Raw genomic sequence first — 27,999 nt, 5'->3', positions numbered from 1 at the left:
AGCGGTTTAACAAAACGTGAAACCTTTATTTCAGATTTCAACTTTTTTTTACAAAAACACGACCAGTTAAGTGCACCTTGGAATGCTCGTTGGTAAGATGGACCCAGAGTGTCGTCATGATTGCTCGATGTTAATGCTTCTTCTTCTTCTGGTGCTTTTAAGACGGCAGCCACCGACACAGTATAAGCCCCTCCCCTTTCTCCTCCAGGACCGCAGGGCTGTTAATAGTGATAGAACAAGGTGCCCGCCCCCCTCCCACCCCCCAGTCCTGTCTCTCCCCCAGTAGTGACTCTACTCCTTGGGCACAGCGTACGGTTTCTCCACCTCGATGACTCCACAGTCGTGGATGGTGACGTCCTTCAGAGGCTTATCACGGCTGTCTGTCTTTGTGGCTTCGATCTTCTTCACGACATCCTGGAAGAGAGAGATTTTTAAATATTAGTTTTAATTTAGTGATTCAGGGCTATGAAAAAATCACATCTTTGAAGCATTACTTATGACTGCTAAACTTAAGTAAGTGATCTGTATGTGTACACACACACACACACACACACACACACACACGGGGGTAATATTTAAAAAAAAAAAGATTTGTGAAGAAAACGACATGGGAAACTTAACACTTTCTTGACAGTTTTGTAGATGAACTACTTTTGTTGTTGGTGCAGACAATTGTTTACACTCTATACGAGAATCATTTTAAACAAGACATTAATGTAAAAGCAGTTTGCTACTTCTATATGCAACTGCAAACATATTAAATAAAGCTGATCAGTCTTCTAACTGCCTTTGTTCAGCCTGCTATTAACAACAGGTCATGTAGGTAACAGATCAGAGTTTGGCTATACAGCCCCGGAAAAAATTAAGAGACCAGTCTGTAGTTTTCTTAAATCTTTATCTCTACATTACTTATCGAAAATGCTCTAAATGAAAATATTTGTATTGTCAATTTAGTAGAAATGTTGTCAGTCGCTTTATATTATAAAATCAAAATGTTTATTCTACTCAAACATATGCCTCTAAAGAGTGAAACAAGGGACACTGAACATTCCGAGTGGTCTCCTAATTTTTTTTCCGGAGCTGTATGGCCTGACACTCACCATTCCATCCACAATTTTCCCGAAGACGACGTGCTTGCCGTCGAGCCAGGGGGTGGTGATGGTGGTGATGAAGAACTGGGATCCGTTGGTGTCTTTGCCGGCGTTGGCCATGCTCAGCCAGCCGGGCCCGTAGTGCTTCAGCTTGAAGTTCTCGTCGGGGAAACGGTCGCCGTAGATACTCTTACCTGTTTAAAAATAAAAATAAATAGAATCCATAAGCATTGCATGACTCCATTGCTGCCAAGGGTTTATCTTAATGACATTTGGTTCTTCATGAACTCTAAAGAGTACCAAGAGTAAGGCTGCGCAATTAATCTAATTTTAAAATAGAAATCAGGATATGGCAAGTTACTGCAATTTTAAAATTGCATGAAGGTGCAATATGTGTTAAAGGTTAAAAGTTTCAAAATACAATTTTAAACCAAATATTGGCTATGCTGCAGAGATGTCCTGCTCCATGTCCTACACATCATATTCTACAGACTAATGAAAACATATTTGTTTGGTAGGCTACAGATTACCACAAAAATCACACCATTAGCATTTAATGTTTGTTTTTTTCAATGAAAATGAGAATAGAAAAAAGTTATCAGTCCCTCTTAATATTGCACAAAATTTAAGCTAACGTACTGGGCTTATTAAAAAAAAAAACAGGAGTTTCTCTCTGTCTTCGGGTCTTAAAAGTAGAAAAAAAACTCAATTCATAAAGAAAGAGGATTATTGTCAAGATTGAACAAGTAAGACTAGAAAATTTGACATTTCGTTGGACAGTTTAATTTCTTTCGGTGAAATTCTAAAGAGTCCATACATGTAGTGAACCAGCCCTGAAGTCATTGGGCAGCTGCAATGCAAATACTCATGAGCAAGTTGGTTCTTGCTCGAGAGAAGGAATCTAGGTCTGGATCTAAAAGGCCATCTTACCTCCAGTGCCATCTCCTCGGGTGAAGTCTCCACCCTGGATCATAAACTCCTTGATGACTCGGTGGAATTTACTGCCCTTGTAACCGAATCCTTTCTGTTTAAATGAGAAGAAAAAAACAAGGATTTGCATCGAAATGTCTAAAAGTATTTTGTAGACATTTTAAGATACATGTGAAGTGTCTCCAGCACTTTGCGGTTTGAGCAAGGTAAAGAAGGATGTGACTGTGACACACACACACACACACCTTTAGCTGTCTCTGTCATGCAACTGGTAAACAAATCATGGCCGTGCTAGTTGCACTTAGGTAAATAAGGATTGATTGACTGTCTTTATTTCGAACATGTAAGCAATAAAAAAATGAAGTTAAACTAGAAGTAGATAAAAAAAATAAAAACAGACTCATGTTGAGCAAAAGTTTAAACATACACGCGCTATAGCACCTATTTAGGTCTTTATTTACTCAGCTGTCCCTGTCTTGAATCTGGTAAACAAATCATGGCGGTGTTAGTCGCCCTTTGGGCACACACACAGTGTAAGCCGTGTAAACGTTCTCACCTCTCCGGTTGCCAGAGCCACAAAGTTGTCGACGGTTTTGGGAACAGTTTTCCCAAACACTCCGATCACAACTCGGCCAACGTCTTCATCTCCGATTCTGATGTCGAAGAAAACCTGTGAAAAGAAAATAGTAAAAGTTTTATTTTTCTTCAATACAATTAAACAAACCTATATTTAGCTTATTTAATTGAGTAGTTGACATCAATTGAATGGGTTGGCATAGTTCATTATTTCTTGTGGTTTAAATATTGCTTGTGTAATAATATAAAAAAGGTGAGATACTCCATTTATCATCCAATATTAGCAATACTACAGACATCCTTTGTTTGGAGAGTTTGCCTGCAGCTCATTCTTTTTTAGCACAAGTTTATCCAGGATTTGACCCCGTTATAATGTTTCAAATGTTGTTATAGTCTCTTATTTGAACTCTTTGGCCATTGAACTAAAAAATGCATTACATAAACACAAACTAACTTTGAAGTGATAGTTCCAGACAATTGGAGTTGCTTTACTCCACAACTGCTGTACCAAACTAAACCACTCACAAGACAGGAAAAAAATAAAAGTATGTAAAAGTTTATAAAAGACGTGCAATCATAGAAAGAGAGAGTTCCAATCATGCGTGTCAGTCTCGCAACAATATTTGTGGCAAGTGAATATAAGATAAATGTAGGGTTTTGTAGGTACTGTGGGCCACATTCCGATAGGATCAGCGCTCCCTAGTAACTGTGGACGTGGACAAACCTATGGGACAACCCGGCTAACTGCACCCAGTCCCAGACACAATACAAACATCTGAGCTGCAGTTTAGCGAGTCAGCTCATAGAAGGACACCGTATTATTCAAACTAAACTAATAACTGCAGAATAAGTGTGCGTGGAGCAGTTGATAATTGGTAGATTTGGACGGAAAGTTACAAGTAAATGCCGAAGTAGCAGCTAGGTTAGCTAGATAGCTTGGATTAGCTGGGAGTAAATGCATTGCCCATGTCATTCAGTCTGCTGCAACAGCGGCTAACCCGGATACATGCAGCAGATAAGGATTACAAATGGCCTGTTATTGTAACGTTAGCCACCAAATCTCATATACACCGTATGGTAGTTGGCGTTAACTTCACGGGCTAAGACGCCGACAAATGCTCATTCTTTCAGTAAAATAAGGCTGTGACGTGTCTTTTTAACCCGAAGCTACATTGTTAACATGAGCCATAAACTGTGATTTCTGTCTAGAGTCGAGCTAGCAACATAGCACGCAGCACCCACCTTAGCGGTAACTTTGGGGCCTTTCTTCTTCTCGTCCGCGGCAGAGCCGTTGGGGAAGGCGAGGAATATCAACGACCCCACGATGATCGTCACGGCAACGAGGAACTTCATCCTTCTCTCGCACAGTCTAACCATAGACAAGAACAGAGAAAAGCCCGGTATGGCCTGCGAGTAGTACTACCTTTATATGACCAGGGGGGAAGGAGGAGTGGGGGGTCCGGGGTGGAGACTTCGAGCGGCGGCCGCTGCTGGAAGCTGAAGGCTGCGCTACGTCCACGACACACACGGCGATAAACGTCAAAGCGACGTACAGACGCACGGCGCTCTGATTGGTTCACGTATTGTTGAGTTCTAGCCAATCAGAGGCAGACGCGTAAACGCCGTTTTGTCAGCGATCCAGCAGCTCTCAGAAATGTAGAAATAAAGGAGATAGGGATAGGGGATAGGGCATCTTTATTTCCATGTGTTTATATCATATCAATCCTACAAAACTGAGTTTTGACTAACTTTCAAAATTGTTGTTGAGTAAATGTTAGTTGATTGACAAATAGGTTATTCAACTAATAATGTCAGCCTTCATTTTAAATGATGTGTACATTGAGAGAATATGTGCAATAATGTGCAGAACCACAATAAAGCCAAGATTTACATCGCCCTGTACAGATTTTAATGACAAACTACACATACATGAAACATGTCGACAGTTACAAATGTTAAAAACATGAGACAAACTATGAAATGAGTAAAGTTTAATAGATTGTACTTGCTTAAAATGATGAAGGGTTCGGAGTTACATTCACCTTTGCAGGCACACCTGCCACTTCCTTCCTACTAGTGCAAAGAATAAATTCTGCTAAGCAAAATGCCATATATCACCTTTGTTGTGTACGTTTGCATTAAGACTCCATTATTGCATGCCTTCAGTGGCCATGTGAGGTATACAAATACACAGACTGTCACATACTGTACATTTAACATGATGCCGAAATCCCAAAGTAAGATCAAAAAAGAGAAAAAAAAGAACAAAAAAACCCCATAAAAAGCATAATTTAACCCAAATGACAATTTGAGCATTTCTTGCAGCATTTTGCACTTGTAACAGATTTGTACTTTGAGATTTTCCAGCCAATCATGTCACAAAATCACATTTTAAAAAGGTGAGGAAATGGAATAACTGAAAAGCTGTAGCAACAAAACAGTAACAAAATATAGTAAACAGATAACGTAAGCCCTCTACCTCATTTTGAAAGTGTTATTTTACCCTTAATTAGCAACAGAACCTTTTAGGTTTATAAGCTGGCAACTGATAATAAAAAAAACTGCTTCACTGCATAAAAGGATCCCCTTGTTCAACTTTGCATTTTATAAATGTGTAACCTTTCAATATTTGATGCATTTGGAATTCATAACGTAGAGCAAGAAGTAACAGAGATTCTAAATCACCCTATATCAACTGCCGTTTACAAGTTTGACAACCTTAAAACATCTTTATAGGGGTTGGGAGTGTTACTGTTAAGGCCAAAAAAAGTGAGAAACATTAATGTTGTCACACTCTCGCTACTACTGTATCTTCACAGGACAAGTAACAGAAATGTCAAGTATATCTAGATATAGCAGTTATTCCGTGTGAAGACGTCAGACACCCGCAATATGAGATTTCAAGTGATCTATGACTATTTGCAGCAAAAGTCTAAGAAACAAAGAACATCGAGAATACCACTTAGAATTCTACAATATAGTGAGAGGCTCATTAGTTTCCAGTCCAAGAAAATAGTTTGTTTTTGTGTGTGTGTGTGTGTGTGTGTGTGTGTGTGTGTGTGTGTGTGTGTGTGTGTGTGTGTGTGTGTGTGTGTGTGTCTGTATATCTATATATATCAGAAGGGTATGCTTAATTTTATTAATTTTTTTGGCTCTGAAATATGAATAAAATATGTATTTCTATTTTCTATTTTCACAAGGCACGGCATACGGAAGAGGTATGCAAGACAAAAAGGTGAGCCAAGGAAACTCTTTGGAGTTTTGAATAGATGGCTTTGCGCAGGGCCCAGTGCATAGTCATGTTGCTCCACAGCCCGTTGGGAGCAGGATAGAGGCAGGATTCTAATAAACTAACGCCATCAATCACATTCTTAAACCCAGAGAAGCTTTGGGGAAGGAAGACACAGAACCTGGTCCAGGACATGAAGGTCTGAACAAAACAGAATTCCAACCAGGTGAAACTTTTCCGGGTCTTTTTCAGGAACTTCCCATCAAGAGTGTTTCCAGACCCACAGAGAGTCTGATTGCAGCAGAGCTCAGAAGGGCTGCTGGCTCTGTAGCTCGGAGTAGAAGAGTCCCTCTGCTGAGATGGCGTCCCCGAGCCCCACTGTCCTGAGCGGCTGTTTGCAGACGAGCACGGGCGTGAGGTGGAAGGTGACGTTCCCTCTGCTCCACACAGTGACGGGCTCTGCCGGGTTGAGAACCAGCTTCTCCCGCGGCTCTGTGTGAGAGCTGTGGAACTCCCGCGGTGCTTTGAGCTCCACTTTACTGACGTCCACAGACTGGAGGCCACACGCTTGACTGCTGGCCACCCGCGCCCCGGCGATCACCGCGGCAACCTGGTTCCCCCAGTAACCGTCCACCGTAACCAGGATGTGGTAGGCCAGCGTGTGGAAGTGAATGCGAGTGAGGTCGGCCTCTGATGACGGCTCGCTGCGCCCGTGTTCCTCCAGGATCCAGAGGAGGATGTCGCTGACTCTGCCCACGTCCGGGATGCCTTTCCAGGCCTCGAGCTCGGCGTGAGGGCCCTCCCCCGCCTGGGACAGGAACAGCAGCTCCTGCTCATTCAGACCGATGGAGCTCGCAATGGGCATAAACTGCTAACAAAAAATGGAGAAAAAAAACTTAAATTAAATATACAGAAGTCTGTAGGGATTAGTAGATTTTGAGCACGCTAGGATGTTCTCTGTGAGGGACTTTGTGAAGTTTGTAAAATACCATGCAAATTTTTTTTTGGGCAGTCATTTTTATAAGCAGTCATATTTAGCAGCACATACTTGGAATACCATCACATCTCCCCAAAACCATTAAAACATTGGGTATTGACAAATCAAAAAAATATACAGTAAATATGACAGGTTCTTTGAACACAAAAGTGATCCACATGTACCTCCTGCATGATGCTGTTCATGTAGTCTTTGTCGGTCATGCTGGCCAGCTCCAGGTGGATGGGGATATCTTTACGGATGACAGATATGGCTAACACAGCCTGGGAGGAGCAACAGAGTACAAGATGTTAAATACAATTAAAACGCAAAAGAAAAAGTGCCCCGTTTTTAGCGAGACTGATGTTGTGTAAACATAGTTAAGCTATCTTTATTATTAATTCACACGAGGCACATTGAAATTTGCATATCCCCTCTCAAGTTACTACACTTCGGAGGGGATCAGAGCGCAGGGTCAGCCTTAGTACAGCGCCCCTGGAGCAGTTTTGGATCTTGCTCAAGGACATTATGGTAGAGATGCTCTACCCCCACCTCCTCCCCCCACCTTCTCTCCCATGAACTCTATCTGTGGCTGGGCCTCGAGGTCGTCTCCATGGACTCGCTCATACGGGCCTGAAGACTCCCGTTGTGTCTGGACGGAGATAGATACACGGAACACACACACACACACACACACACACACGTAGACACATATCACACATGACCCTGACCACTCAAGCCCTCTTGAATCCGTCCCCCTCTGCCTCCCTCGTTGCAGACCGGATGCTGCGGGCGGGGCGCCCCTGTCGGCTGCGTACGCCCCCTGGTGCCTGGTCTGTGACACCTACCGTCCCATAAACCCTTAACCCGTCCCTTTAATGTGCAAGTCTACGAGTCCTATTTGTCTGTGGTGTTTATCATGTTGCTTATTGTGCTAAGGTAGTTTTTACTGATCACACACTGCGCTCCCATAAGGAACGTAGTTCGAGATTGGCATTTTTTTAACCTGTCTTTCCCTGTTGTTCTCCTTTTCCTTCTAAGAAATAGGAGCGCGGCATATGCTAGACGAACCTACAGTTACACTCTCTCCTGTCCATCCATGTTATTGTCACTGTCTTTCTATGTTTCTTGGTGGGGTGTGAAATTAAATGAAATGTTGTTGTTCTGTAACGGTGCAATGACAAATAAATCCGTACATGTAATAGCAACCACCACTAGTTTGACTACTAACACCCTCCTGTCCGGTGCCGGGGATCGAACCAGCGACCTCATGGTTACTGTTAAGCCTTCTTCCTCTAGGCCAATCTACCACCCAACATGTAAACATAGTCTATAGCAAACAGGTAAAGGATAATGCATAAAAGAGCAGCGTTTATCCATGCACCTCTTTGAGTCGTTCCTCCCAGAGCTCCCTGCCCTGTCCCTCCATCATGTGAAGCCCCGACAGCACCACCAGCTCTGGGTCAAACTCCTCCACAGACGCCACGAAGGTCTCCAGAGAACTCATCTCCCCGTTGGACACGTCGTGAGAGAAGATGAAGCGGTTTGCCTGAGGGGCCTGAGTCGAGCCCCACTGTTCACCTGCAGCCAGGAGAAACAACACACCAGTTTTTTTTATTGTATCACACATCTCAAAACTTAAGGTGGAAATCAGGGGAATACTTGTTGTCAAAATCTATTTTTTGTCAAAATAAATGAATATCTCCTCACGATTCACAACCTGTCCGTACTATATATGCACCTAAGGAACAATCTGGTGTTCATAAACAGCAAAGGCTCTGTAAACAGGTATGTTGTTTGTTAACATGCCCATTTACAGAGCCTAGGAAAAAAACTACACAAAATGTTCATAGCACACACTGGTCCAGGTAACAGATCAATAGGAGATATTCACCGATTTTGACAAAAAGTGATTTTAACAACAAGCGTTCTCCAGAGTTGCTTTAACACAAGACATACAGGTGGTACAGTAGCTGGTTCTCCTCTGTACCTGCTTTGTACTCCAGGATGAGGTGATATTCATCTGTCTCCTGCAGAGACTCTGGGGGAACAACTATCTGCTCGTCCAGCAGCTCGTGGAGTTTAGGACCAACCGGCCCACATAACAACACCTGTGGATAAAAAATATATTCATAGTCATCCTTAAACAACCTAGTGGATTGGTCTTCAAATCCTACTATGCAGTTGGGCTGTCATGTAGTAGAATTGCATTTTAGCCAATAATATACTCTACCAAACACAGATATACCCACATTTTTAACAAAAACAAAACAATTACCTGTTAAGGCCATGAATTCTCATTTACTCTACAATACTTCGTCTTAAGGGCTGCCAAAATACATTGATTTCATAAAAAGTTATCTTCTTACAATGTGTTAATATAAAGAATATGTTTTCTAGGGAAGAAGTGAAGAAACGAAAACACTCATAATTTCTTAAATACCTGTAATATTATACAACACACAAATCTACTAAATCTTCAAGAGCTCATTAATTCAGGTTCAGTATAGGAGTTTATAACAGAAGTATAAATATAATGCGACCGTACCATCAGATTGGGGTAGGTGGCGAGCTTCTGTCCAATGAGGGCAGCGTTCCCTCCCACGTACAACTGAAAGAAGACGACAGTTACGTTTAACAGAAGAAATATTATTAAAACAAAAATTATTAAAAAAAAGTCTTCCTGTGAGAGATATGTATAGGTGTAAGTAATATATCCTATATTTTATTTCTATTTTTTTTATATTTTCTATATCTTGTCTATTTGTAGTGTTAGGAAATGTCTCGTCTATTTGTTTGTTTGTGCTTGTGCACTTTTATCTGTTCACAGCGGGATAGTAAGGAAACGTTTTCTCGATCCCCTTATATGTCTTGTACATGTGAAGGTATTGACAATAAAGCTGACTTGACTTGACTTGACATTTGCCTTGCCTTAGCACCGGGATACTCTGCCGCTGCCCGGGCAATCCTCTGGAAAACCTCCTCGTCGCTGAAGAATCTCTCGGCGGCCGCTCCCCGCCCCATGTAGTGAATGAACGCTTCCTTCAGGTCCTCTTTGGAGTGCAACACCTCATGATCCAGACCCAGGCCCGGGTCTACAGCCAGGGCCTGCAGCAGACCCACTCCTGTCACCACCACGTCTACACACGCATTCACCCTAAAGAGAGGAGACAGACGGAGAGTAATTTAAGTTAAGATATCTTTATTAGAAAATGTACACAAGGCACATTGAAATTCGTCTTTCCGCATATCCCCTCTCAAGTTACTTCGGAGGAGGTCAGAGCGCAGGGTCAGCCATAGTACAGTGCCCCAGAAGTGTTGGGGTTAAGTGTCTTGCTCAACGACACAATGGTAGAGATGTTGGGCACCGTAGATGTAATACCAGCCACCACTAGTTTTACTACTTACACCCTCCTTTCTAACTTCCAACAGTGCTTCAAGGATCCAATTTTCTTGCGAGGAAGGTTTGTTTATTCAGTTATGAAGGATTTAACTTAAAACATATTGACTTCTCTGACACACCCAAAGTTACACAGTGCACCTTTAGGCAGGCTGAAGACTATGGACCAACCTGTCTCACTCTAACACATTCCTCTTAACTAGCAGAGCTTTCAAAGTGCTACAGTGAGTGCACATTAAAGTGGAGTGAAACAGTAACAGTGACTAATATAAACTCAAAAGCCAGACAAGTGTGTGTGTGTGTGTGTGTGTGTGTGTGTGTGTGTGTGTGTGTGTGTGTGTGTGTGTGTGTGTGTGTGTGTGTGTGTGTGTGTGTGTGTGTGTGTGTGTGTGTGTGTGTGTGTGTGTGTGTGTGTGTGTGTGTGTGTGTGTGTGTGTGTGTGTGTGTGTGTGTGTGTGTGTGTGTGTGTGTGTGTGTGTGTGTGTGTGTGTGTGTGTGTGTGTGTGTGTGTGTGTGTGTGTGTGTGTGTGTGTGTGTGTGTGTGTGTGTGTGTGTGTGTGTGTGCGCGCGAGTGCTTGTCTGCGTGTGCGTGCATGTGTGAATTGTGAAGCTCTCTCCAACACAACAACTCACCCTACGGCCACTTTGGTCCACTGGCGTGTAGGCAGAGTGAGCAGCGTCTCCCAGGCAACACTGATCACCTCCTCCACACTGGTTTGGCTCTGGGCGGACGGCTGCAGGTTGGGCAGGTTGACATACTGGAGTATTTGTTCTGGTAGATCCGGGATGTAGTAGAAATAACCGACAGCTATCGCTAGCAGGGCCGCCGCTGAAGCCTTCCTCCACATGATGATGCTACCACACACACACACACACAGACTCACACAGACACACTGCAACACAGGAAATTAGTCATTTTATCTCATATCTCTGAGTGATTAGAATACAATGGGAAAAGTAATTGGCCACAGTTTTGTTTACAAATATATTCTAGTCTTACATTTGGTTCCAGGTGCTGCAGAAGTATTCAATACGAAGAATAACATGTACAGAACATTTATTTTGTGACCTAACTACAGGCTCTGCAAATGCAAACAAATCCCCCTCCTCTGAAACTGCGCAGTGCACCTTTAACTTCATAATCCAAACCATCTTTAAGACCTGTCATGTTCACAACATAGCCTACCACACGATCAAACGCATCATGCATATAGAGCTGTAAAATAGCAAAACACTGTAGTGGGCACTATGCATGAAATGAAATGGTTAAGGTTTGACATTCAGATTATTGATTTTAAGGGCTCACATAAATAAGCCCCGTGTATGAGTGAGCCTTTCCTCTACTCTGAATAATGTAGCCCTCTTTTTAGGTTTACTGCACATTTCAAAATTCCTGTCTTTTACAGATAATCTCAGTATCTAAACGTATACAGATGTAGTCTTTATTATTATGTCCCCTGATGATGATGAGCGTCATTGCCCTTCAGCTGTAGCTGCACGCAATAGTGCAGCAGCGAACATACAGGGGTTCAGTTACTGCTAACGTGGACATAAACACACGCACACACAAACAGAGACGGTTAGCTAACGTGCTATCATGTATCTTTTGGCTCCAGTTTATCAAAGCTAATCTGACAGCATTAAGGTAGCTTGTAGCTCGGTTTAGCAGCTAATCTCCTTTATTAGCAGACGAGCCCCGCATACTTTCAGTGCCAAACACAGCAGCTTTTAGTGTTAAAATGCTAAGTATAGCGTGTAATAGTTAGTTGGCGGCACGTACCGATAATGTGCAGACTGCAGGTGTTGTCAGTGAAGGGGGAAGAGGGCTCGCCTTGTGTCCCGATGAATCACACAAACAGCATTTCGGTGTTTGAATGGAGGGAGAGGGAGGTGGAGAAATAGTCGCGAGTCATTGAAGGAGCAGAGAGGAACCTGCCAACACACACACACACACAGCAGCAGCAGAAGCAGGCGGCTTCCGTGTACGGTTATGCGCATGCGCGATTTCAGGGTACACTCAATGGTACAGACTGTGAAATACATAAAGTCCTGAAATGTGGTTTTGGATGAGGGAAAATGCTTCTATGTAGGCTGTTACTTTTTCAATAATAAATCTGAACACCTTTCAAGTCAAGTCTGTTTTATTTAGGTAGAACAGTGCTGGACAGGAGATTCAAGATCAATGCAAGTTTATTTGTAAGGGATACTGTAGCCCAAGATGTCATTACATGGCTCATAGGCTTCACCAACACAGAGTAGTAGTTGTTGCAGAAGTCGGCAAACCATTTCAAGACAATAAAAGTGCAAAATAGTTATATAAATAATGATATTCACTATAAAAAAATAAAGAAGCGATGGCATGGTAAATGCCTTCAGACTGCTTATTATTAAGCAGATTACTTTTTAGGCGGCCACCTGTCCCCACCTGCATTGGTTGTCCTATCCTGGCCAATTGGAGGATAACAGGTCCAACCACTTCTTATAATAAACCCAAGATTAAACCAATCAGAGCACAAGTAAAACTACAACCCAATGACATAATTTCAGACCATTTGTTCCTGCCTTTAGTCCTTAAGGCAAATATGTGCAAAGGTTCAGGTCGAGCTTGTTGCTGCTTGTTAACTATTTCGCTTGAGGCTGATGTCATGTAGGCAACCAGAAGACCAAACCTGTAAAAGCAGTTTGAGTTGGCTTAGACAAGGCGCATTTATTTATATGGCACAATAGGGGCACATTCGAAATTGCGATAATAAAAACAAAAGAACAATTACTTCAAGATTCAATCGTGGCCTACAAGACATCATGTTGGCCGATCACATCCGTGTCTGTTTGGACTAGTCTCGCAAAGCCAGACCAAACTACAGCAAGTAGTAGTTTGGACTGAAGTCTCTTTCCACAAATTTGAGTGTAGATGAGAGTTGGAAATTACATACAGAGCCGGCCCGAGGCATAAGCGAACTAAGCGGTCGCTTAGGGCCCCCTGAAGGCTTGGGCCGGCTCTGATACCAGTTGACACGATATTTAAGTTTTTAAGTAGAATCTTTGTGTGGGATTATCTTTTGGTGCTTAACATTTTTGTGTCTGACTTGCTACACCAAATTGTGCAAACATTCCATCTACTTTTTCTTCTCTTTAATGATCAGAGAAATAATTTGAAACCAAGTTGTCCGGGACTCAAAACAGGCAATTTTATTTTAGGAGTCATGTTTGATTCTTTTATTACGACTTTCAATATAAACAAGATGATACAAAAGTGACTAGATAATGTATATGACAACTGCAAAACACATTTGTCCACACTAAAAACAGTGCTTCAAAATACCAGAAACAGACTTTGGAAAAAAAGGCTAGTTGAACGAACCACTAGGAAATGTGTATCAGCCTCAACAAAATCAAAAATTACTTGAATGTATTTGTGTGTTACAGAATCTCACTTCTTCATATTTCTTGCTGGTTTCTCCCGAGTGTTTATCAACCGTAACCAGAACTTTGACAATTTAGTTTAACAAACCATAACATTGTCTAAACTCACACGTAAAATTAATAAAAAGGCACTTTGGGAGGGGGGGGGGGGGGCTCAAGGTGTAGTGGTTAGAGCGCCTCCCCCAATAAAGGCTCAGTCCTCAGAAGCAGCAGACCACGTGTTAGAATCCGGCCCACAGTCGTTCTCTGCATGTCATTCCCCTCTCTGCCCCATTTCACCTCTCACTCCAAACTGTCTAATAAAAGCATAAAAATGCCAAAAAAATAAATCTAAAATAAAAAAAATTTAATAAAACTACCTATAGTAAAATGAACAAAAAGTCACATTTGGTTCATTAAACACATGTGAACTTCAACATAGACACATATTGAGTAACTTTTGGTTATTGGCCTCACTATGACATTCCCAAATGGCTGTATTCAGGTTGAGTGATATAACAGAAGGAACAGCAAAGCCTGGTCTTTGGGTTCAAATCTCTGGAGCAACTGATTTCAGACAATAGCGTCCTCCGAGTGACCTACTTCACTACAGTTTTTTTCCTCTGCGTCATTCAAGTTACTTATTGGCTGCCATTTTGGATTGAAAACTCTTTGTAAAACATACTTTAAAACATTAAGGGGGGTGCTTGAGCGTGTGTGTGTGTGTGTGTGTGTGTCCATAGCGGCTCAGTCCTCAGAAGCAGCAAACCACAGGTTCAAATCCGGCCCGTGGTCGTTCTCTGCATGTCATTCCCCTGTCTGCCCCATTTCACCTCTGTCTCTACAAACTGTCTAATAAAAGCATAAAAATGCCAAAAAAATAATCTTAAAAAAAAACATTAAATCTCACTAGCTATAATAATTCCAGGCCTATATAGAAGTGGTGGGGTCGGGTTCGGTGGGGACAGGGGAGATGAAACTGACCCGGACGTCCCGTGGGTAAAGACCCTGAAGTACCCCGTCCGACACAACATCTGGGAGAGCTGCATGAACAGGAAAAAGTTACACGCTATAGCTTTAAAATACACACAAGTATACACACAAGTAGCCCACACGAGCCAAACTACTGCACAGAAGTCGTTCATCTATTCTCTCCTACCTGATTTGCGTTCGGAGAGATACGGATCGTGGAAGTAACCCAACACTCGCTGGTGTGGCAGCTGATAACTGAAGGGAAATATAACAGAAAAGTGATTGATTAGTCTCATGCAGCAATGGATTATGTAATGGTGTTCACACATTTGGTCACTAGAAAAGTTCACAAAATCACCAGCATGTCATATTCTCTCATTCAGGTATGTGCACAGTCTGGTTCAGTGGCAATGTGCCCAGAAGCATGAGGAGCAGTAGCTGATCCAAGTCTGTCCTTTCCTTTATTTTTGCACCAATTGACGTCCATATTTTATTTATTTAATTGTATTTATTTATATTTCTGACATTCTTTAAATGTTTGGTGCATATATTTGGTGAATGAAATGTTTGATATCTTGTGACAGCAATGTTTTGTGTGTTATTATCATCGTTTATTATCACCTATTTTACTATTTTCTGTAGGTGAGGGGTTAGTTGTAAGTTTTTTTCCATTTGTAAAATCAAAATAAATCTAAAAATGTATCTATATAGCTTTTAAAATTAATGTCCATAACACTATGACTATGACTTGGGACGAAAGCAGTGAAAGGGTATCCTGGCCTGTACAGGATGTGTTGACTCTGGGAGTGACGGTTTCGAGTGAAAGGAGTGACAGATGCTGTCAGCTTACATAGACTAGACCTATAGCGTCTGACAGTTATATCTTTCCGTGAAGCAAAATAATAGCCAAACAGTGAAAGCACAGTGGTGGTAGTCAATGCTTTAAAGATGGTAAAGCTCCTAATAAGCTACAAAATGGTACAAGATCACTGTGGCCTCACAATATGTAAGGTTGTATTAACTTTGACCTCCAAAATCTATTCAGTTCATCATTGAGACAGACATTTGTGCAAAGTTTGAAGAAAATCCCTCAAAATGTTCTTCAGATATTGCTGCAAAAATACACATAAATTACTTATACTAGTCAAATATCTTACCTGTAATCCCGACTGTCCAACTGATCAAGTGATCTGAAATTAGAACACAGAAATATTACAGATTTTCTGCATGGCATCGTCAGAATAGAGACTTATATATACCCATTTGCAACTTGTTACATTTCAGTTCTTATAAGGCTATATTGAAATGTGTCTTATCACATCTCCCCTCTCACACCACACTCCAGAGGGGGTCAGAGTGTAGGGCCAGCAATAGAATAACGCCCCTGGAGCAGTTTTGGAGTTAAGTGCCTTGTTCAAGGACACAATGATAGAGATGATGGGCACTTACTCCATGCTGTTCATCTTGTTCCCCAACGTGTGAAAGTGTTTAACATGGAGGAAGTCCAACAGAACCTGAGGCACGTCTTCCATCTGATACAGGATGTCCTGCACAACACACAATAATAACACTTTGAACTGGATTTTTGGTTAAAAAAATAATAATCTTAAAAAGGTGCAACTAGAAACTTTTAAATATTTCTGAAACAGTCAAATTTTTCCTCTGATGATCATAAATGACATGTTACATCAAATGAGACCATCAGTGCAAAGAATGCTATTTTAATAACGTTTTTCTTAATGCCTTTGTCATAGTTACGCTCACCCAGGAACTACAGCTGGCATAGTAAAAACACTACCGGTTTTGTCCAAAGGGGGTGCAAGAATTAACAAAAACTAAAAGTTCCAAAGAGCATCTTTAAGATGGCGAAGTATGATGTTAAAGCTTGTGTTTTTGAACTTTTATGAATGAAATCATATGCTGTTTTGTGTAGCTTTGTGTTCTTCTTTGACACTTCCCTTCTACAAATGGCAGGAAGATAAAATAATCATTTGACACATTAAACATTTTCATAGTTGCTTTTACAGAATGGTTTGTAAAACTTTTATTTTTATATACTTATGGTAAATGACACTCCACAGTGCTTTTCAAACAGAATGATTATTTTTGATCCCAACTTTCATTTTATAGCTCCATGTTAATCAATCAGACCCTTTCTTAATATAGTTTCACATATTTTCATATCCGTATTTTTGTATGACATCATGCCTATGGGCTACTGTGATGCCTTCACCTGCCTTTTTGAGTTTTCCTAACTGGTTGATTTTTAACAGCATGGGTGAACACCTGGATGTTTTTACCTGGACGTAGTATTCCAACTCCTGCATCCTCTGCTCCGCTGGTTTGGTCCTCAGATGTGGATTCCTTTTGCTCGGAAGATCTGGAATCTGGACAATTTTCCTGAGCTGCAAGGAATACAAGATATATTATATATATGTAAAAAAAAAACTTTGTTGACCGTTTGTTCTTTGACTACAAATTCGGTTTTGCTTATCTTTCTCTATTCCCTGAAACAGAATTATTGTCAATTCTGATCACAGTAGTTACATGTGCAAATTAATTCTCCAAAATACTCCTTATCTTAACTTGAATGTTCTTGTATAACAGACTGGTAATAACTTTTGTTAATATTTTTGGATTGCTCTGGTTTCAAACTACAATACATCTCCAAACGCCCAATACCATCAAAGGAAAGCATCCATGTAAACTGTCTGAGTTTATGTTGCAAAATAAATGATACATTTAGTAGCACAATACTATATTACCACATACAGTCACTCAGTCACAGTGTATGAATTATGACTGTGGCTGTTAAGCAATATACGATAATTATGTACGTACTTTTCTGTGAAGATTCTGGAACTCGCTGCTTCTTCTGAGCACATAATGTTTCCGCCCATTAAACAAGACTTCTACTCTGAAGAGCTGCAACAGAAGACAGAGAAACACAGACGGTTTGTTTATTATGATATGTATTGTCACACCCCGGCTCCAGGGAAGGACAAGGAGGAAACCACACAAGATAATTAGTTTAACCAAATAATACTTTATTAAAACAAAGTATAAAGTAAACTACTAAATGGTGCATGAATATCAGTAATCAGTAATGGGTGCGGTGTCTGTGTGGGTGAAGAATGTAGTGTATGTGTAAAGCAAAACTAACTAAGCAAATCCAAATCAAAGCAAAGCTAAACTAAACTAAGCTAACCAAACCAAACCAACCAGCAGGCCAGGGGGGAGAGACATGTGGCTGATAGCTCCAGCTTATATAGCTGCAGAGATCAGCCAGCAGGGGTGTACGCAATTAACAATTAGCTCCTGGCAACCTTCCAATCAAGAGGCGCCAGGAGCTGTCACACCCCCCTCCATAGAAACAGGGTTCAACACTTAACCTGCAAGACAAGAAAGTAGATACGTTAGATACGTGGAACATGCAAACATGACAAACTACTGACACGTTGACCAGATATCTGTTCCTTAACATTTTATTTTCTGGCATCCCCGAGACCCAGCAACTAAGACCCTGCAGAACGGGGACGAATGTTAAGCGGGAGGGTATAGCTAAGGCGAAGGCGCCCGGGAAAGAGCATCAGCAGCTACATTGTTCTGGCCTTTGATATGTCGAATATCAAGGTGATAAGGCTGCAGAAACAAAGCCCATCTCATCAACCGCTGGTTAGGATTTTGAAGAGACTTCAAGAATGTCAGCGGATTGTGGTCAGTGTACACCACCAGCGGCGCACCGGCCCCAATGTACACATCAAAATGTTGGAGAGCCCAAATCAATGCCAGCGCTTCCTTCTCTATCACTGAATAATGCAGCTGATACTGTTTAAACTTTTTAGAAAAGTAACATACAGGTCTTTCGAAACCGTTACCATCTGACTGCAATAAAACTGCCCCAGCCCCAACGTTGCTGGCATCAGTCTGCAACTGGAAAGGTTTCCCCAGCTGAGGAGCAGCCAGGACAGGAGCTGAACACAGTTGCTGCTTCACTTTTTCAAAAGCTGCCTGACACTCATGTGACCAGTTGTATTTGGCTCCAGCCTTAAGCAGGTTTGTCAATGGGGTGGCGACAGAAGAAAAGTTAGCACAGAAACAACGGTAATAACCCGCCAACCCCAGGAATCTCATGAGTTCTGCTCTAGTGGACGGGGCTGGGTATACTTCAATGGCTGCAACCTTGGCCCCAACAGGCCGCACCTCACCTTGTCCCACCACCTTTCCCAGATATGTAACAGTGGCTCTAGCAAACTCACATTTGGCTAGATTGATAGTTAACCTGGCCCAAGCCAGTCTATCTAACAACGCTGTCGTTCGGGCTAGATGTTCCTCCCAGGTGTCACTGAATATTACCACATCATCCAAGTACACCGCACAGCCACACAACCCTGACACAACTCTATTCATTAGGCGTTGGAAGGTGGCTGGCGCATTACGCAACCCAAACGGCATGACAGTGTAAGCATACAAACCAGAGGACGTAATAAAGGAGCAAACCTCTTGGGCTCTTTTAGAAAGGGGAACCTGCCAATAACCTTTTAGAAGGTCAAATTTGCTGACAAATTTTGCTGCCCCGACTTGGTCAACACAATCCTCCATCCTGGGAAGGGGATACACATCGGGCTTGGTAACAGCATTAACTCTACGGAAGTCAGTGCAAGGCCTAAAAGTGGAATCCGGTTTTTTAACCAACAGACATGGCGAAGACCAAGCAGAGAAAGATGGCTCCGCGATGCCATTTTCCAGCATATAGTGTACCTCAGAATCTAGTACCTCTTTTTTGTCTGAAGAAAGCCGGTAAAAGCGCTGTTTTATGGGCTGAGCATCCCCAACGTCAACATCATGCTCAATCAAGTGAGTGCGAGAAGGCGTGTCTGAAAAAAGAGATGGATAAGACTGAATGATACTAGCCAACTGATCACGTTTACCGACCTCCAAATGTCCCAATAAATCAGACAAGCTACACAGTGTCTCTGAATTCTTTAGGCGAGGTAGTAAAACCTCATCTCCAGACACATCTCCTCCCTCCTCAAGCTCTGCCATTACCTGGGATGTACAGGGGTTAACCGGGCTTACCAAAAGAGTAGGGTTGCCGCATGTTTTGGAATTTCCCACATTCAAAGACGACTCAGACGACAACAACCGAGCATGATAGGGTTTTAACAAATTGACATGGCAGACTTTTGATGATTTTCTTTTGTTGGGCATGTCAACCAGATAGTTCTGCTCTGAAACCTTTTTCAATACCGAACAGGGACCAAAAAACTTGGCATGAAATGGTGATTCAACTACTGGCAACAATACTAAAACTTGATCACCAGGAGAGTACTGGCATTGTTCAACTTTTCGGTCATAAAGCCTTTTCATCTTTTTCTGAGAGATTTCCAATTTTTCCTTAGCCAGCACCCCTGCCTCGTAAAGTCTCTGCCTAAAGCCATTTACAAAGGTAATCAAGTCTGGTGGGGGCCCTTCGGACTTCCACTGTTCTGACACTAAGGTTAAAGGACCCCGCACAGTGTGTGCAAACACAAGCTCATTTGGACTGAAACCTGTGCTTTCCTGCACCACTTCTCTGGCCGCCAACAGGAGCCAAGGCAACCCCTCTTCCCAGTCTACCTTCAACTCAGTGCAGTAAGCGCGGAGCAATGATTTTAAATGCTGATGAAATCGCTCCAGTGCACCCTGACTTTGAGGATGGTATACAGACGATTTGTTATGTTTGATATGAAGTTGCTGGAGGACCTGGGCAAACAACCGAGACGTAAAATTCGAGCCTTGATCACTCTGAATTACCTTGGGGATCCCAAACACAGAAATGAACTTGCTAAGGGCTCTAACCACTGATTTGGCAGAAATAGTGTGCAGTGGGTAAACAGCTGGATACCTGGTGGCCTGACACATCACAGTCAACAAATACTGACTACCTGATCTTGACCGAGGTAGAGGGCCCACACAATCAATAATCAAATGTTCAAATGGCTGGCTTAACACAGGTATAGGATATAGGGGAGCGGGTGTAATGCACTGATTTGGTTTGCCTGTCAACTGACAAGTATGACAGGTCCGAATGTAAGATGCTATCTCCCGTTTCAAACGAGGCCAAAAAAAATGTCGCAGGACACGATCATAAGTCTTCCTCACTCCCATATGTCCAGCCACATTATCGTGAGCCAACTTGATCACAGATTGTCTATACTTCACTGGAAGCACAACCTGCTCCACTAAACCCCCAGCCATATTGTCACCATGAGGGACCCACCTCCTCATCAGCAGATCATGATGGAGAAAATAACCTCCCGAGTTGTTTCCCCCATCCATAGAGTGCCCAGCCTGCTCGAACAGTTCTTTTAGCGAGAGATCCTCTTTCTGGTCCCTCACAAATTCCGCCTGAGAAACAGACACAAGATCAGTTGGCCACAAAAACGCAAATTTGTCCTCATTACCCTTTCCTGACTCAGCCTTTGACACCTTAACATTGGGCATCACACTCATAGACCGAGTTACTGCACACACAGGAGATACCGACTGCTCAGAGACCTCAGAACCCTGAGCCCTAACCAGCGCTGAACTGTAAACCCCCTGTGAGGTCACCTCAGAAGTTGATGCATCAGGCCACATACATGCTCCTGCAAAATCATTACCTAAAATAATATCAACCCCAGCTACTGGTAATTCTGGACGCACACAAACCTCCACTTCCCCTTGTCCGAAACTGCAGGATAACTTTACTGTATGAACAGGTACAAAAATAGTGTTCAATCCAATTCCTCTGATTGGAACACAATTCCCTGTGTCCGAGTGTGGAGCAAATTGCAAGACCGACTCCCTGATGAAGTTATTTATTGCGCCAGAATCTCTAAAGATTTTGACCGGAACCTTCTCACTACTGTCAACTAGGGACACACACCCATCTGATATAAATGGAGCGTACTTTGAGGCAATGTCAGCTGCACTCAACACTTTAGCTTGCATCTGATAAGGAGAAACAACTCTATCAGTATTTAACTCTGAAATACTAAGCGGCGCCGCTAACCCAACAGATTTAGCAGGCCATGTACTAAAACCTTTTTTTGATTTTAGCAAAGGGCACTCCTTCTTCCAGTGCCCCTGTCGCTGACAATAATTACAAGCTGTATTAGGTTCGTTGCTCCCAACCGTGCCTAGCTCTCCCTTCGAAGAACCCCGGTTGAAATCTGATTCACCTTTCTCCCCGCTGTCTTTGAGTCTAAACCGTTGTTGACTTTGCTCCCCAAAGATACGCTTGTGTGTTAAACTATATTCGTCCGCAAGTACAGCGGCTTCTTTTGGAGTTCTAACTTTTCTCTCATTGATATAAGTAGATATGTAGTTAGGCAACGACTGCTTAAATTGTTCCAGCACAACAAGGTTACGCAGTTCTTCAAAGGAAACAACACTGGACGCAGAACACCACCGATCAAAATGTATATCCAGCTCCCTTTCAAAATCCACATGCGTTTGCTTTTCCCCTTTTTTCCAATTTCTGAAGAGCTGCCTGTAAGCTTCAGGAACTAATTCATAAGCTTTCAAAACGGCGTCTTTGACCAGTTTATACTCTTTGCACTGTTCTGCTGTTAAAGCTGCATATGCCTTTTTGGCTTTACCTCTAAACACGCATTGTAGTAACAACGTACGTTCACTATCAGGCCACTCCTGTGAATCAGCGAGACGCTCAAACAAGGAAAAGAACGTATCTGGGTCTTCCTCATCAAATTTAGGCAGCAATCTCAGATTCTTAGTACAATCCACTCTAGATGAACCAGCAGACCTAGTTATATCAGTTCCTGCCATCTTACCTTCTCTAACTAGATCTAGTTTGTATTGTTCAATGTCCAGTTTTGCCTGCTCTGTTTTTTGTTTCATTGCTTCAAGCGCCAACTCTTTATCCATTTTTGTACGGTCAAGGGCCAATTCTTTATCTATTTTTGCACGTTCAAGGGCCAATTCTTTATCTATTTTTACACGTTCAAGGGCCAATTCTTTATCTACCCTTATTTTGTCATGTTCCATTTGTATTAACATCAGTTCCTTTTGTTGATCAAAGGTGAGACTCCCCCCTGGTGAAACCACCGTACTTGGTAAACCCTTACCTTCATCAGAAGCCAAAACCCCTTCTTCCATCAAAGTCGCCTTCAGGATACGTTTGATTGTGTCCTTCAGACGTGTAGCTGCAATTTCAACTTTGAAATGATCAGCAATTTTCAACAGTTGGTCCTTTGTACAGCTGTCCAGCAAGGTTTCAGAAGGAGACTGAATAAACGCTTCTACTAAAGAAGCCATGCCAAAACAGCTTTGATCACTGGGATGCAAATAGAATTAGAACTTCCCCCCTAACTGCCTATCCAAACCTGAATAATCTTGACCCTAGTGTTCATGCAGCTTGCGGTGGGTATTTATGCACTGTAAACCAGCCGGTTTGAAAGGCGACCTGCAAGCAGACAACCCCCAAGATCCTTCGGATGTGCCCCCGAGACAATTGACATTGAACAATTGACACTAACCACGCCCCACAGCACTACCAAAAGGGAAAAACAACAAAAGAAAAAAAATTCACGCAACCCAAAGGGGCAACGCAACTGAAGCCTAACAGGGAAAGTTCAAATCCAGACATGTGCTCCCCAGACAATCAACTCTGTTAGCCTAGCCTCAGCCGACTACCCACTATGAAAAGAACCTGCTCCCAAACCAACTACTAACCTGTCCTATGTGATATTCCTCCAAACTGTTCAACTACTTATTTGACGAGCCCCCATGTCACACCCCGGCTCCAGGGAAGGACAAGGAGGAAACCACACAAGATAATTAGTTTAACCAAATAATACTTTATTAAAACAAAGTATAAAGTAAACTACTAAATGGTGCATGAATATCAGTAATCAGTAATGGGTGCGGTGTCTGTGTGGGTGAAGAATGTAGTGTATGTGTAAAGCAAAACTAACTAAGCAAATCCAAATCAAAGCAAAGCTAAACTAAACTAAGCTAACCAAACCAAACCAACCAGCAGGCCAGGGGGGAGAGACATGTGGCTGATAGCTCATTATTTAAAAAGGTGCTACGAGGAACTTTTAAATATTTCTGAAACAGTCAAATTTTTCCTCTGATGATCATAAATGACATGTAACAGCAAACGAGACCATCAGTGCAAAGAATGCTATTTATATATAGTTTTTCTTAATGCCTTTGTCATGGGTACGCTCACCCAAGAACAACAGCTGGCATAGTAAAAACACGTCCACTTTTGTCCAAAGGGGGTGCACGAATGAACAAAAACTGAAAGTTCCTCGGAGCACCTTTAAATCAAGGTTTGTCAGGTAGTACATTTAACATAACAAAGTTGTTGACAGACAATGGCTCTTCAACCTGGTCAGAAGTTAGTGAATTACAATGAGAAAGAGGAAATATAATTTAAGAGATATACAATGGTAGGTTCCCTTTATAGTAAGTGTGAGGAGTGTGAAATGTATTTACCACAACATAATCCCATAAAGTGAAGACTGACATTTAGCAACAATCAAAAGTATAAGGTATAGCCTAGTGCTCAATAGGAGTTATTATTTTGTACAACATATTTTTTTTAAATACCACGTAAAAGTTCTTCTTTTTTGCTAAAAATGAGCATTTAAATGAAGGATTTAAACCAATGTGAAGCAAATAAATGTATGTTTTGTTATTTTTGGATCCATATCTAAATCCATCCCTTAGATTTCTGCTATTTATATGGTAAAAGGCTTTAGGATGTCCCAATTCTTGTTGTCAGATTTAGTATGCTTAAAAATACCCGGATGTCTACTACAAACATGTCACCAGGTCTTGTCTCTTCAGACTGAGACGATAAAAACCAAACAGAGGTCTGTCTCCATCCAGCTGGCGTAAATTCCCCACATGCTGGTGTCGACTTTTTGACCACTTTCAAATGTAGGTGTCAGAACGATTTGTTAAAAAATTCACAACTATGTGACTGTTCTCTGGAAATCTGAATTATTCCACTTCAGCCTCCTTTTGTTTAGGCATTTAACCGAGTTTATAACTACAATTAACAAGGTTGCAGAAAACGTGTGGTCGCACATTAACCACATTCACAAGTTTATCTGCCAAATGTACCTATTTAAACTATCAGCAGCAGTGTTTGAATTAGTCCGACCTCCACCAACATGAATGCAGAGTTTTATTTACCTATTTACTTAAGGACAACTGGGAGCTACTTGTACTTCAAAAGAGCTTAGCATTTATGATACATTGTACTTCTACTGCACTACATTTCATAGACAAATATTTAACTTGGTACTCAACTGCATTTTTCGACAGCTTGAATTAGTAGTTTATTTTCAGATCAAGGTTTAACATGGTTTATAAAATGAGATGTATTGCCACAAATTAACCCAAAAGAAATGTACATTGTGTATGTTAAAATATATATAGTAGATATAGTGAACATTAGCTACAGCTGTACCAACTACAACAGTAAATTCAGCTTCTATATTTAATGTATCAGCATGTATAATCCAATTAAAAAATATGTAATAAGAAGAACAATTGCAAATCCTCAATATTATAATATCTTCCAAACATGTGAGACTTCGGATATGGGACTTGTACTGCAAAAAAGTAAATGAGTAACTACTGTAATGTGTCTTTTACTTGAGTAAAATGTAACTTCTTCTATCAAAAGGTTTAGACTTTGAAACTATGAGTTTCCTTCTGCCTGGAGGTGCAGGAGAAAAAAAACGTACACATTACTTTACAATGATACAAAGGTAGCCTGCTGGACTTTTGAAGTATAGGCTACTTTCACTGAGAATATTGTACTTTTACCTTGATTGATTTATTTTGACTAAAGTTAAAGTTAGAAGCTACTTTTTAGGTTATGGTTTTACATTCATCATTCCATCAAATATAAGGATTTAACTAGATTCAACTTAACATATAATTTATAAGGCAGTTAAAGTAACCCCAAAAACAGCCATGTTTAACTGTACTGCAACATTAAAGTTCCGCACACACAAATTAATCATTATGAAAATTGTTTCTGAAGAAATAAAATAAAAAGTATCACAATGACAGTTCTGCAATCTGCATAGTAGGCTACTAGTTCTAATGATTTTTAAAGTAGGCCTACATGTTGTTACCGATGCTTATGGACTGAATTCGAAATGCAGTTTAACTTGTAGTGTAATATATGGTTGGTAGGCCTATTGAATACTACACAACTGTCACGTCAGGATTAGTAAAAACAAATCAAAACGCCATGGCTTTACTGGTATCGAGTTACTTCTGCACAGAAACATGACAAAGGCTGATGTCTGATCTACAGTCACTTTCCCTCCGCGTGCAGACAGCTCACCTGGCGCCGTCGCCCTCCTTTCACCTTCACAACTAAACCTTACAAAGACTCGAACGCGATGACGTAATAATAAGAACACCGCAGCAGATCGAGATAATGCAGAAATGATAAGCTAACTTGTGTTTTTACGCTGTTAAAACTGAGATTGAAATACATATTAAAACATGCAGCGTCCTAACTCTCTCACCTTTTTGGACTTTCCCGACTCGTCCACTTCCCTCTCCATCGAAGGTATCGACACTTCAATCATCACAAACTCAAAAGTGACTTCACGCGCTGATCTCTGCGTTCAGGAACTAGAAAAATAGTGGAGAAAAAAATCCCTGTCTGTCTGTGTGTGAGTGAGTTAGGGTTATCTCTCCGGTCGGCTTCCTCCTCCTGTGCTGCTCTACCTACCTACACACTAATTGGACACACCCAACCAACCAACGTGCAGGGGACTACCCTTTAACATTGTGACCAAACACTGAAAAAAAGTCTGGAAATAATTGTATTAATAAAAAATTGAAAATAGGCTATATGTAAAGCTCCTATAGGCTTTGAAATATTAATATAGTTTTTTCCATTATACACGTTTTTTTTTTTAAACCGATTTTCCACCTCTGGTCCATCCATACTCTGATCCCATCAGGCGCAGTGTTCGAGCCTGTTTGAGAAGCTTTTTTTCTTTCAAGAGGAAACACTTGATCTGAGTTCAGACCATGAATAAAATCCTTATCTTCAGTAAAGGAGACAGCTAGCAGCAATTTAAAAAAATAATAATCACATATCCTGCAGACTTCCGGATGGCCTTAATGTTACTATCCTTACACAAAAACTGCCAACTGTCTATCTAACTCAACCACTGATACAGGAATGAATTATGTAGTAACTCACCTAGACACTAGGTAATAAGTTAATGTGATGACAACTTAGTTCTCTAATACTTATAATATAATACTTAAAACATATTCAGCCAATCAAAGATGGGCAACAACACAAATTCTTCTTCTAAGTAAAAAAGATAAATAGACTCAATCTTGCAACTGGGTGTAAAAAAACTACCAGCCTTGTCACTTTCAAATCCAGGTTCACTTCCCACTCTGCTTGAAACACAAAGTAAAACAAAAATACATTTCATTGGCTCTAAAAAACGGGATATAAACCCCCACACCACATCACACAGAGCTGTACTCACATCCTCACGGGCCTCAGGATCTTTTACTTATTCAAATAGAAATGTGTTTGCCTTTGCTACACAAACTAACAGCCACTTGAAGACCACATAAAGATCCTTTTCCATGAGTTGAATCACATGGCTTGGCCCTAGTGACCAGCTATCATCACGAGGTTTAGATGTTCCCGGCCATCCCACTGTTATGTTGTTGTTGCTGTGTCACTGTTTTAATTTAAACCTGACAGAAGAGCTTAGTAAGCTCTCTGAGAGGATACGTGACCTTACACAGTCATAGATCACAGCCGGCCCGGGTAAAAATATAACAGACATTTTTTGGCCTGTCTGGGCTGTGTGTGTTGCGTAATTTTTTACTATGGCTCATATGAATCCTTGTCATGCTGGTAAACACTCATTGTGTCTGACTGAATTCACTTTGTCAGCAAACACAGGCCCCGTACACATTAACAAAAAGGAAGTTAGACTTGGTGTTTTCTAGCTGTAACATATAGTGCTGGATTGACAATTTTAAGCCGTTTATAGCTCAAACAAAAATATTTTCTGTTTTTTATTTGTAACATGTTAATAAGTGCGGGTGCTATTGTTGTTTTTAACCTTTGGACAGTAAGGCTAGCTGCTTCCCCTTGTTCCCAGTCATTATGCTAAGCTAAGCTAAGCTATCTGGCTGGTTTCTTTTAGCTTCATATTTAAAAGGACATATATGAGAGTGTTGTCAGTGTTTTGGGATGTCCCAATATATCCATATCAAATACAGTTTGCCAAAAATACCCGGATGTCCTACTGCATCCAGTTGCATTCTGCAGTATGCAAGCGAACATTATTAGTATGTATTAAAGTAAATAGAAAAAGTATGTGATTTGGAATGCAGGGTATATGACTTTAACTCT

The 27,999-nt window shown here is 41.3% G+C and overlaps 3 protein-coding genes across 4 annotated transcripts; all 3 read right to left on the bottom strand.

Moving 5' to 3' along the window:
• Positions 1 to 5: 5 nt before the first annotated feature.
• On the bottom strand, positions 6 to 4,086 carry ppib (peptidylprolyl isomerase B (cyclophilin B)). The gene is made up of 5 exons (XM_080027421.1): positions 3,840 to 4,086; positions 2,578 to 2,691; positions 2,022 to 2,115; positions 1,101 to 1,285; positions 6 to 414 (listed from the first exon to the last, which is right to left on the bottom strand). The coding sequence occupies exons 1-5, from the start codon at positions 3,972 to 3,974 to the stop codon at positions 292 to 294; spliced, it is 651 nt and encodes a 216-aa protein (XP_079883547.1). The 5' UTR covers positions 3,975 to 4,086; the 3' UTR covers positions 6 to 291.
• Positions 4,087 to 4,370: 284 nt separating this feature from the next.
• On the bottom strand, positions 4,371 to 12,136 carry adpgk (ADP-dependent glucokinase). Of its 2 annotated transcripts, none has more exons than XM_080027534.1 (8): positions 11,983 to 12,136; positions 10,836 to 11,095; positions 9,734 to 9,959; positions 9,351 to 9,413; positions 8,793 to 8,913; positions 8,187 to 8,383; positions 6,988 to 7,086; positions 4,371 to 6,697 (listed from the first exon to the last, which is right to left on the bottom strand). In XM_080027534.1, the coding sequence occupies exons 2-8, from the start codon at positions 11,048 to 11,050 to the stop codon at positions 6,134 to 6,136; spliced, it is 1,485 nt and encodes a 494-aa protein (XP_079883660.1). In that variant the 5' UTR covers positions 11,051 to 11,095; positions 11,983 to 12,136; the 3' UTR covers positions 4,371 to 6,133. The 2 variants fall into 2 exon arrangements, with proteins under 2 accessions (XP_079883660.1, XP_079883661.1); XM_080027535.1 differs by having other exon boundaries at positions 4,371 to 6,694.
• A 1,273-nt stretch (positions 12,137 to 13,409) lies between these two features.
• On the bottom strand, positions 13,410 to 26,281 carry snx22 (sorting nexin 22). The gene is made up of 7 exons (XM_080027308.1): positions 26,126 to 26,281; positions 17,418 to 17,501; positions 16,877 to 16,981; positions 16,026 to 16,123; positions 15,734 to 15,766; positions 14,764 to 14,831; positions 13,410 to 14,647 (listed from the first exon to the last, which is right to left on the bottom strand). The coding sequence occupies exons 1-7, from the start codon at positions 26,186 to 26,188 to the stop codon at positions 14,535 to 14,537; spliced, it is 564 nt and encodes a 187-aa protein (XP_079883434.1). The 5' UTR covers positions 26,189 to 26,281; the 3' UTR covers positions 13,410 to 14,534.
• Positions 26,282 to 27,999: the final 1,718 nt, after the last annotated feature.

Source organism: Ammodytes marinus (assembly GCF_949987685.1).
Source record: "Ammodytes marinus genome assembly, chromosome: 5".
Taxonomy (NCBI): Eukaryota; Metazoa; Chordata; class Actinopteri; order Uranoscopiformes; family Ammodytidae; genus Ammodytes; species Ammodytes marinus.
Note: the sequence above shows the minus strand (reverse complement) of the source record. Positions and strands in the feature narration are given on the sequence as shown.

What these genes read in the sequence shown, in the direction of transcription:
- snx22 (XM_080027308.1), bottom strand. Translation starts at nt 26,188, where the DNA reads ATGATTGAAGTGTCGATACCTTCGATGGAGAGGGAAGTGGACGAGTCG. An exon ending in AGTCGGGAAAGTCCAAAAAG is followed by an intron (nt 17,502 to 26,125) that starts GTGAGAGAGTTA and finishes CTTCTGTTGCAG; the next exon opens with CTCTTCAGAGTAGAAGTCTT. An exon ending in AGTTGGAATACTACGTCCAG is followed by an intron (nt 16,124 to 16,876) that starts GTAAAAACATCC and finishes TGTGTTGTGCAG; the next exon opens with GACATCCTGTATCAGATGGA.
- ppib (XM_080027421.1), bottom strand. Translation starts at nt 3,974, where the DNA reads ATGGTTAGACTGTGCGAGAGAAGGATGAAGTTCCTCGTTGCCGTGACG. An exon ending in TGGCTCTGGCAACCGGAGAG is followed by an intron (nt 2,116 to 2,577) that starts GTGAGAACGTTT and finishes TCATTTAAACAG; the next exon opens with AAAGGATTCGGTTACAAGGG. An exon ending in GGAAAATTGTGGATGGAATG is followed by an intron (nt 415 to 1,100) that starts GTGAGTGTCAGG and finishes TCTCTCTTCCAG; the next exon opens with GATGTCGTGAAGAAGATCGA.
- adpgk (XM_080027534.1), bottom strand. Translation starts at nt 11,050, where the DNA reads ATGTGGAGGAAGGCTTCAGCGGCGGCCCTGCTAGCGATAGCTGTCGGT. An exon ending in CAGAGTATCCCGGTGCTAAG is followed by an intron (nt 9,414 to 9,733) that starts GCAAGGCAAATG and finishes GTCTTCTTTCAG; the next exon opens with TTGTACGTGGGAGGGAACGC. An exon ending in CATCCTGGAGTACAAAGCAG is followed by an intron (nt 8,384 to 8,792) that starts GTACAGAGGAGA and finishes TCCTGGCTGCAG; the next exon opens with GTGAACAGTGGGGCTCGACT.